Source organism: Pundamilia nyererei, unplaced genomic scaffold (assembly GCF_000239375.1).
Source record: "Pundamilia nyererei isolate P.nyererei 1_Seehausen unplaced genomic scaffold, PunNye1.0 scaffold00392, whole genome shotgun sequence".
Lineage (NCBI taxonomy): Eukaryota > Metazoa > Chordata > Actinopteri > Cichliformes > Cichlidae > Pundamilia > Pundamilia nyererei.
The window spans coordinates 73,265-84,168 of NW_005187793.1; the positions used below are offsets into that span (position 1 = coordinate 73,265).

Consider the following 10,904-nt stretch of genomic DNA (forward strand, 5'->3'; position numbering starts at 1 on the left):
ACAGTAATACCTCGCTGAACACTGATTTTCATTGGGCATTGGTCGCTGCTGTCTGTCTGGGTGTGAACACAAAAAGAGGCTAATCAGGAGAGGAGAGTGTGTGTAGGACATGCTGCCGAGTCATCCCATAACAGAACAAAGTAAATTAAAATGAGAACATTTTAATTCATCCTGTATTTATTACAGATGGACCAGCTCATATAATCCTCTTTTACAGGCAAGCAGTGTGAAAAAGTAAATAATTGGATAATTCAGTTGCATGCAGAATCTCACAATAATTTAAAGTAATTTGAAGCATTCGTTTTCTATATGACTTTATTAATCTCTCACATTGTTGTAGAGGAAAGGTGGACCACTATTCTTTACAACGTTGCTTTAATTCATTTAGGCATTTGTTTATGCACAGCTGTCTTAAGGTTCACTTGGGTTAAGTTCTGGACTTTGAGCCATGTGGAACACCTCGACTCTTTTCTTTTTCGATTTCTATATTAGATCTGTTGCTGTGTTTGGGTCCACTGTCTTGTTGCATCACACAATTTGTGTCAAGCTTCAGCTTTTGGACAGATGGCCTCACATTTGATATACAGAGGCGTTCATGGTCGACTCTAGGACTGCAAGATATCTAGATCCCAATATGGTCTTATGGCCTAAATCAGCGGTCCCCAACCTTTTTTGCGCCACGGACCGGTTTATCCCGACAATATTTTCACGGACCGGCCTTTAAATACAACAAAATAAAACTAGTACCGATACCGAAAAAAAGAAGATTTATTCATAACACACGTGAAAAGACCCAGGAAAACAGAGTTAACGATAAAAACGATAACAAAATAACGCTGAAAACCGATAAAAACCTTGAAAAACATACATTTCACACCTGAGCCTCAACTCTCGCGGCCCGGTACCAAACAACTCACGGATGGCCCGGGGGTTGGGGACCACTGGCCTAAATCATCAACCCTCCACCTCCGTACTTGACAGCTGGTACAAGGTTTTTGTGCTGATACGATATGTCTGATTTTCAATAAACTTGGTTCTGTCCAGCCAAATATTTCCATTTTGTTCTTGTCCTGTCTAAACAGGACAGGGTGGTTTGCTCACATGCACTTTTGCAAACTTGAGCTCTGCTGCCATTATTTTGTTTTTTACAGAGAAGAGACTTTTTTCCTGGCAATCCTTCCAAGCGAGACATAGTTGTTCAACCTTTCCAGTGTCATGAACTTTAATATTTAACATGCTAACTGAGGCCTGTGGCTCTTGTATTGTTTTGCAGTTTCTCTGAGTGTTGCACAGTCTGACCTTGCCATTTGTTGCTACTTCCTCTAGGAAAATTGGAAACTCTTGCTTTCCACTTGTCAGTCCACATGTTGGTTCTTTGTAAATGGCCATGTACCTTCCAGTACTGATAGGCAATTGTTGATTCTTTACATTTACCACTGATGTTCTCCTTGACTCTATGCTAACACACATGTGATTCCTCCAAGCCAGAAAACGTCTGCTGTTACAGAGATGCTCACACTTGGTTATGATGAATTAATTAAATGCATTCGATTATCAGCACCTGGCTGCTTCTACGCCTCTTAATTCGTATGGAAGCTAAACTTACTTAGTTTTTCACAGGACTGCTTCTGCATTCTGACTTAATTCTTGTTGCATAAATAAACTGATTTGGTGTAAGATGCTATGTTTTTTTATCCAACTGAGGTAAGACTTGCAAAGGACCAGATTATTATTATTGTTCCCATTTTTTAAACAGTGCAAAGTATTTGCTAGTATTGTTGCATGTATATGTTTTCTGAAACAGCTAACAAAGTAGGTTCTATGTATTTTTCGATCCAATAGAAAAAAATGAAGAAAAAGAATGAAGCTTTAGCTGAAATAAATGAAGACCTGTTTCATTTGAAAGCAAGCAGGTGATCGCCAGCTTTAGACTTTGAGACCTTAAGAGGGAGATGGAGAATGCACTATGCGTTCACTTATGCTCTTTTGTTATCCATGTCAGCTGTAACGTACTGATATTGAAAGGTTCAATTCTGTTCTTTTAATTGCTTCATAACTGTGCTGGAGTACATGGTATGATTTGTTGATATCCAGGTGTCAGTACAAAAAATAACTTTTCATATATTCTTAGGATCTGCGTTTGAATGCAGAGAATTGAAAGAAAACTGAGACTCCAGCTGTAAATTCATGTTTTAAACACAAAAGAGTTTTGTGTTTTATGTATGTGTCACAGTTTGTGCAAAAGACTCGATGGCAGGACGCAGTGCAATGGTGTTAATGAACACTTTCAGACAGTGACTAAGTACTGACAATAGTTCAAGCAATGAGTTTCAGGGGTTTTTTTGGGGGTTTTTTTGCTGAGTTAAGTCCAATTACAACCAGGCGATTTGGCAGGTAAGAGTGTTTTGTTCACACAGGTTGCCAGTTCAGGATAGTAGTAACTGTCTTTACAAGGAAGGCTTTAGATTAATCTTCTTTGGCATTCAGAGCCATGGATGTAGGACTTTGCAGTTTCTCCACAAGGGTGTGTACAGACAAGTATTCTCAAAATCCACAAATTTGCACTCAGGTAAGTATGCTTTAGTGGACAATAGTTGAACAGGTAGGTTTCTCCAAAACGCGGATACACCAGCAAAAGATCTGTGATGGCTAAATCAGGTAAGTATGGATTAACAGGTAACCAGGAAACAGAGCATCAAAACTAAGCAGTCTAAGATACACAACCAATCATCTATATCAGAGTGTGAGTGGCTACTTCAGATGTAGACGAGAAAGCAGGTCTAAGACCAAGAGGGCAGAGGGACCATGACAGTATGAATGTGAATAAGGATTTAAGAATCTTGAGTTTATTACAAATTTTTCAAGATGCATCACTAACCAACAAAAATACAGTAGTTTTAGAAGTTTTCATGTAGGAAAAGTTTATTTTATTTTATTTCTTGACCTCAGTCACTACTTCATGCTAAACCTCAGCATGGGTGCCTGCCTCCTCATGAGAGTTTATCAAGAGTATATAGCCTACAGCATATGCTTTGCTATGTGGTCAATTTTTCAGATGGCTAAGCACAGCTTGAGTATGTCAGCTAAAACAAATTTCTTTCTGCAGGCCTATAGCTGAGTTTCGACTTAACTGCGTAGGTGTATCACCGTAACACTATTATTCACACACTACTTTTTTTAAATTACCACTACACAAATAAAGTTCCACTTCCACCATAAGTACCTTCAACCTGAAAAAAACAGCAGTATCCCATCCCTAACAGGCTTCCTGTATATCATCTCTACCTCTTTTTCCGTATTGTAATTGCGCTGGATTTTGAGTAGTGGTCAGTATTCTGAACTGTACTTGTGATATTGACTCTCACACAAAAGAAAGAGCTGCGAAATGCTAACTAAACCAGGCACATGTAAAAATAAATAAATGCATTTTATAATTATGACAAATCCATGGAGTAGCTCGCTTGGCAGGGCTGAAGCACAGTACTGTGTAGTACTTTTTTCTGTATATTTTGGCTGATTTTGTTCTGTTCAACACAACCCCACACTACTTCAAAAATGATGAAATCCTGGCTTTCAGACCAGGTATGCTTTTACTGCATTAGCAGGGTGTTCGGGATCACTGTCATGCTGAAAAAGGAAGGTGTTTCAAGTCAGATGCTTTCCAGATGATGTTACATGACGGATCCAAATTCACCATCATGGTACTACGATCATAATTCCATCAGTTTTGACAAGATCCCAAACACCACTAACTGAACTGGAGACCTAAACCATAACAGAACCTCCACTGTGTTTTACAGACATCTGCTGACACCCACGGTTCCAGCTTTCTCCTGACCTCTTACATATGTATATATGTCAGGATTTGAACCAACACTCATAATCAGTGCCAACAGGTTTTATGGAATGATGATTGTTCCCTTCCTTAAGAATGGCATTGTTAAGGAAGGGAAACGGCATTGACAGCCATCCTTCCACTAAAACCATTTCTGATGAGGCTTCAGTGAACAGTAGCCAGATCAGCTGAAGGGCCAGATTCATCTCAGGTCCAGTGTCAGGTCTTTGCTGGATTTTTTTTCCTATTTTTCAGGCACATGATTTTCTCATACTGTTCACCTGTTGTAAATCCCTTTTCTTAGGTTTGCTACTTCTTCTTTTCCACTTTCCATTTTCCTAAACCTTTCAGGTTTTCAAATAAAAGCTCTTTTAGAATCACCCTGTTATGTGTTTTTGTACTGGGCAGCTAATAAAAAAGTGTCTAAAGATACAAGATACACTGTGCTGTTCTACCTTACTGAGTGATAAGTTATAGGGTTTCAGCTCCTTGTCACTTAACAACACAGTTATCCAAGAGTTAACAGTTTAATAAAGCAATTTTGTCTGGGTTAAGTGTAGTGTGAAAAGAGCTAATAATCATTTTAGAGTTGCCTAAGATTAAAGTTTGGCTTGCAGCCAGTCTCACTCTGTGTTGGTAGTTAAAGGAGCTAATTAAACAAACCCCACATGAAAGCCCCCTCCTCGGGAGCTAGAAAGATTAAACGCCCTCAGGTGTATTCGCTCTCTAACTACCGCGCAACAAAAGTGAAACAGCGATTAGACAGCATGCACAGTTTTCACCACGCAAAACAGGATTCTGCTGGGTGTGTTTTGCGATACAGTATTAATTATAATCAAGATCCCAGAGATGGAAATAATGCTGAGAAATGGGACATTACTAGGATTGCAATGAAATCTTCAGTTACTTTCTCAGCTGTCTTACATGTAACTTGCCTCCAGTGCAGTATAGGTTTTGTGTAGAGATAAAGTCACTACTTATATGATCGTTTCCTGTTTTATTTTCTGTTTACTCACATAATGTGTGTGTACTATAAACTGTATATAAAAGATGGGCATGACTGCAGTGATTAAATTTTATTGGTTGAGGGAGCCCTGTTTTGAAGCTGCATTAGCATGTTAGCTACAGATGATTTTGTTTTTCTTTAAGACAAAGTGGCAACATTTTAATAAGAGGCTGGCATGCTAAGTTACTCTGGTTAGCAAGCTGCTCCATGGACTTCAAACATATCATATTTGCCAATCACCACACTAATAGCATACAATAAAATACTGGAATTTCACTTGCCTGGAACACTGGACCAGCTTATAATCTCGATGATATTCAAGGCTGCACTTGTCCAACCAGTCTACATGTGTTTTGTGGATTTGATTCAACATTGTTCACGAGTGAAGGGAGAACATTAGATTGACAGATGGACTGGGGCGAGATCCAAAGTGAATCATATTCTTTTTTATTATTATTTTTTACATTTATTTTCCTTTGAAGACTAGCTGGGTTCTCCCTTAGAGATAGAGTGAGGAGCTCGGTCATTTGAGAGGGACTCGGAATAGAGCCGCTGCTCCTCCACATCGAAAGGAGCCAGTTGAGGTGGTACAGGCAACTGACTAGGATGCCTCCTCCTAGGTGAGCTACTCTGGTCATGTCCTTCAGGGAGGAGGCCCTGGGGCAGACCCAGGACTCCATGAAGAGATTACGGATAAGAAGGATGAGCTGGAATAGGTGGCTGTGGTGAAGGAAGTCTGGGATTCTCAACTCAGACTGCTGTCTCCTCGGCCTGAATCTGGATAAGCAGCAGAAAAATAATGGAAAATAAATGGAATTTCACTTGCCAAAACCAGGAGGCCAGACTTCTTGAGTGAGCCAGTAATAGAATTGATGGCAACACAAAGCATATTATTTGACAGATAATTGTATTAAAATGCACCAAAATTGACCTGAAAAACAGTTGAAAGCATGAAAAATCATAAAAGAGGTGAAACCTAGCAGACAACTGCATGTTAATGACACTGGAAACTATGGGAAATAGGTCACTTTTGTCCTTGGATTGTGGAAAATTGATTTCCCTATTGCATTACTTTTAGTCGTGCTAATTATATACAGTAGAGACTACAGTTCTGTATAGTGCACATGTGAAGTGAAACAAATACACACCTGTGCCTTCAGGCTTCTGCTCTTCTTTGACACATGCATTAAAGTGCAAACACAAACACACACATGCACTACATGCACTATAGCAGCTTCCTTTTCGCCTGGTTTGAATTTGTAAGCCCGAAGCTCCTGCCAAAGCTCCTGTTGCTGTGGGGAGAAGCAGCTGCGCACTCATCCTACCCTCCTTCCAGTTTTCCAGCTAATGGAACATTCCAGTGCTCCCGTACGCCCCTGCCACAATAACAAATTTGGTACATCCCATTGGTGCTTCTCTAGCTGGTTTGTCACTGACTCAGTAGTATCACAGCAGTCAGCCAAACAGTATTTTGAGCACACGCTTACCGGCGCGCGTACACGCAAATAACACCGCGCACATAGTCTGAGAGTGAGGACATAAGACGAGAGAGTTATAAAACAGAAGGAAAGAAATCCTCGGCTAGTCCTTCCACTCAACAGTCTTCTGGTTGTTCTGCATCCCTGATATGACCCTGTTCAGTCCAAGATGTGAGTATACCGAAGTGTTTCCTTGTGTATGTGTGATGATGCCTGTTTTAGTGGATGTTTGCATGCACCACGGTGTTTCTGAAAGACAGTATTTGCCATTGTTCCTCTCATTCCTTTTCTCTCCACTGCCGTTTCCCCCCTTCATCCTGGAAGCTTTTCAGCTTGTGTGTGCTCATCTGTGCACTTCAGCCTGAAGCTCCGGTTTCTCTACATTTGTACCTCAGAGCTGTTTTTCTCGCTTTTCCCTGTCCGTAAACATTAGTCCAATCAGAAGGTGCTGTGGTAATATAGGAGACACTGGACTTGAGGATGTTAAACACTGTGATGCATTAAGAGGTGTTTCAGGCAAATTTACCTTTAAGCAAAAGCCAAGTGTGTTTCTCATATTGGCAAGGTCAGCACATGGTCTAGTCAGGATACAAAGGCTTTTGCTAGTGAAATGACTTATAGCTTAATTATGTTGTAATACCCATCTCTCCATATGGATTGAGATTTCTTTAGAGTTTTCTTCTTCATCTGCAAAGTGAACAGTGCATCCATGAACAGTTTCTAATAAGACTACATTACCATGCAGGCACAGTGCCAATATCTTCTCACAACTTCCACACTAGTTTGGAAACCTCAGTCTGTTCTCAAAGCTACTTGTCTGGTGGGGAAGCAGAGGCTTCAGACGAGGTCAGTATAGACTAAAAGACTCCACAGTGAAAGTAAAACGCATCTTAAACTCGTGAATACTTCCACAGTGCAAAAATAAAGTCAAGTCACTGTTGTCGTCTCCCTCACTATAATGCTGCGTTCTGCTTCACTGTTGAGACGTGGTTTTTAGCACACTAGCGTCTCTCTCAACTTACCATGGATCCATGCCAACAAACAGTATATTTCCTGTTTTTTATTTGTTCCTTAGAGCTGTAAGTAATAATTTATGTTACACAGTTTCGTGTTTTTATCTGTGAGTGGAAACTAAGTGTTCATGGTTGCAGGAACGTGCAGAGACTCGGCATATCGACAAGACCTGCACACGCTGCACTTATACCTAGACATCGTCAACACTTTAATATACAGGGTACCAGGATGTGAATTAATTAATAAGCTTTATGACAAGTGAGGGGGATTTATGTGATCCTACAGTCACAATGATATCATCAACTATAAGTCTAAATCAAATTTAGGTTAATAAAATGTTAATTTCTGCTATTCTGGTTGTGCTGCTTGATAGTACTGTATACTGTGCCTTGACAAATTTGTTCTGGTCCAGAATAAGTAGTAGGCTTAAGTAAAGCCAATAACCAGTGATCAAAAGAAAAGGCACTAAGGACAGACAAAGAACAATACAAGAGCAGAAAATATCTTACTGTAGTTTAATCTTTTATCAAGGTTCTTTTGTAATTTAACCAATCTGCTAAATTGAAATCAGCTTTGCAGTCCTGGTTTAAATGATTGTTGCAAAAGCGTTCAGCCATACGCACTCTCTTTTCTTTTACTTTTAGGATGCAGCGCTTCAGAAAAGCAAAGTGAGTGTGCGAACGGTATTACCAAATATTCCATTTGAATTAAATGCCTCTGAAAATTTCAGTGTCAGTCAGCAGCTCAAGCGTTTGCGTTCTGCTCTGAAGTTAGTTACTCGATTAAGATGTTGAATCAAATTACGCTGAAAAATACATCAAACATTTAGGGATGCGGTTCAGCCCAACGCGTGATAAATTGAAGAATTGGGATGAAAATAAAAATGATGATAGAAGACGGCAGATTTAGCTGTTTTTATCTGATCACATTATCCAATCTCCCACACATCCGTGACTTCAAGTGTGTGTGTGTGTGTGTGTGTGTTCAGACTGTTTGCTAAAAAAGAATCTGTGAAAATAAAGTAAGTGCTGTGCACAGACTCCCCTTAATGCATGTGTTGCAGACTCTTAAAGAAACTTTCAGTGTTTTCCAATGAGGTGAATACACAGATTCCTATTTCCTAACTTTGATCCAGGTCCAAGGTTTCATTAGAGCAGGGTGGGTGCTGATTGACTGGGATCTTCAGGGGAAATCTAGGCTCCTTCTAGCTTTGAAAACTCAGAATAAGAAAAGCTTTTCCACATTGAGTCTATGTAATTTTGTTTCCAGGTAGTGTGATTAAGCTGGCTCTAACTTTGGCTGGGTATGAAGCGGCACTCTGGCAGTCAGCCTGACATCCGCTGATACAAAGCATAGTGATGGACTGTGGCGGAGGCTGAGGCTTTATAACCCATTACAGCTGATCGCATGTGACCTTGCTGTGTCCTCTGATGCTCTTTGAGCCAGTTTTACGAAATAACTGTCTATCAGATTATACTGCCGTTTGAGTTCTATATCTCCCTGCCAGTTTGCACCTGGAATCTCTCAGGCTGGTCATGGATTTGTAAATGAGTCCTGAATCACTACACAATCTTGTTATGGCTGAAATATTAGTATTCGTCGAAAATAATCCAATTTTGCACGTATTGCAGAATTGCTGTCTGTACGGTTTCTAACCACACGGAGATGATGTAGTAATCTTTCAATTATGTGTTTATATTTAAACCATATATTTTCTTAAATCTGTCATCTAAACTAGAAGCAAAAATAGAAATAAAACTAAAATAATAGTCTACTTGTGATTGCCCTCCAATAAAATGGATGGTATAAATGGATAATAAATGACAGTAGTGAAACATAGTGGTTGTAATCTGCAACATGTTTTCATGATAAAAGCTACAATTTTGACATATGATCCACAATACTATATGTATGTCCTCAAAACTCTTTAGTCTGCATTATATTCATTTAGCAGATGATTTTATCCAAAGGCCTACAATAGTAGTGTCTTTCAAACAAGTTATTATTTTTTTTATAGCTCTAATAAATGCACAATGTAGCTGCTTAAAGTGAGACTGTTTGGTATTTGCAAGGGGAAAAAATGCATATTGCATCACAACAACCATGAATCACTTTTTCCTTTGCGTTCACCGTGGTTAGAGCAGGGTGGAGTATTTTATAACACTGTGAGTTCACTTCTTTTTCATGGGCCTCTATGTTTCTGTAGCCAACTATAGGGCAGAATCTGTGTGTGGCTCACCAAAAAAAGTTGTCATTTATGTGAAGTCACTTTAATTCAAAACGCAGTTTGCCTTGTTTTTTGAAACTATACCTCTGAACAGAAAACCCCCAAAACAAAACAAAGTATAATACACATATATATACGTGCATACATGCGTGGGCATAGATGTGAAGTCTGCAAAGGAGGAGCTAACTGTGGTGTATATAGGATTTTGTTTACTCTGATAGCACTCTGATTACCTCCTGAGGTTTTGCTCCTGTTGAGCGACACAACTGTGCTCAGCAGCATCCTCCCCTCTCTTCCTGTGTAATGGCTTCATCACGCAGTCAATCATACAGTCATCCTGTTGCTCAGCAAACTCATTATAAAACTCAGTTTTGTTTTCCTGGCACACAATGCCGAGCCATTATATTTAAAAGATAATGTGTAGGCCTTTTGTCCTTTTAGTGTAAGGAGATGTAGTCACTTTTTCATGAAAATGCTATGTCTACTTTGGGAGGTAAAGGCGCATACGTATGTCTAAATTTCTTTTCACACTTTCAAACCCATACTTAATTAATTGTCGCTTCCAGCCATTTGACAATCATGCTGTGCGAGTGTATGTGCAGCTGGCCCAGTCACACTCCATTCACCACCCATCTGTCCATGTCAGACTGGACTTCTCTCCTCTCCCCGTCTCTTTGCTGCTTACCTCCTGCCTGTTTTTGTTTTGTCTTTTACTCACCTTTGGTAAATTGACAAGAGAGCAAGCACAGTGAGAGCAGTGAGCTGCTGGTGTGTCCTGTAATCAAGATGGTTTATGGTTAAATGGCTAGTACAAACATGTATATAAAAGTGTTTGCAGGAGAGAAAGAGTGAGATCAGAGCTCAGTTGAGCTTTTTAGAGGTTGTGCCAAGTTTCCAATGTATCCTTGCAGACAGGAAATAAAAATGGAGTGAACAGTCTAGCTCAAAGTGGCTGGAGGGAGGTGGACGTGAAAACAGATACTGGCTTCTGTCAGTCTTAGCTGGCCCTTTAGTCAGCATCATGTCAAGCTGCTGTAGGTTATGTAAATGTTGCCAGAATAAAGAAGACCCAAGTGTAGGATAAACATGACCATGTGTATGCCATTTAGTCATCTGGAGGTTCCTGTGTGTGTGTGTGTGTGTTTGTACTCTCTCTTTGTTGTGTTGCAGTATGTCGCTCTTTACTGTATCAGTACAAAGTTAATTGGTTGCTCTTTCATGCAGACATGAGCATGAGTGGAGAGTTGAAGTCAAGCCGCTCTAGGGCAGCCAGTAAGAGGGCCAGCAACACCACTTATGGGTGAGTATGACACCGCCCACCTCCCCACACCCACAAAGCCCACA

The 10,904-nt window shown here is 40.0% G+C and overlaps 1 protein-coding gene across 1 annotated transcript in view; it reads left to right on the forward strand.

Annotated features, from left to right (window-relative positions):
• Positions 1 to 6,279: 6,279 nt before the first annotated feature.
• The window catches only part of LOC102211565 (heterogeneous nuclear ribonucleoprotein C-like), a 40,559-nt gene continuing 35,934 nt past the window's right edge, over positions 6,280 to 10,904 (forward strand). Inside the window, exons 1-2 of the mRNA XM_005752944.1 lie at positions 6,280 to 6,490; positions 10,785 to 10,860. Of these exons, the coding sequence (XP_005753001.1) occupies positions 6,469 to 6,490; positions 10,785 to 10,860 (98 nt within the window). The 5' untranslated portion in view covers positions 6,280 to 6,468. The remainder of the gene's footprint in view (positions 6,491 to 10,784; positions 10,861 to 10,904) is intronic.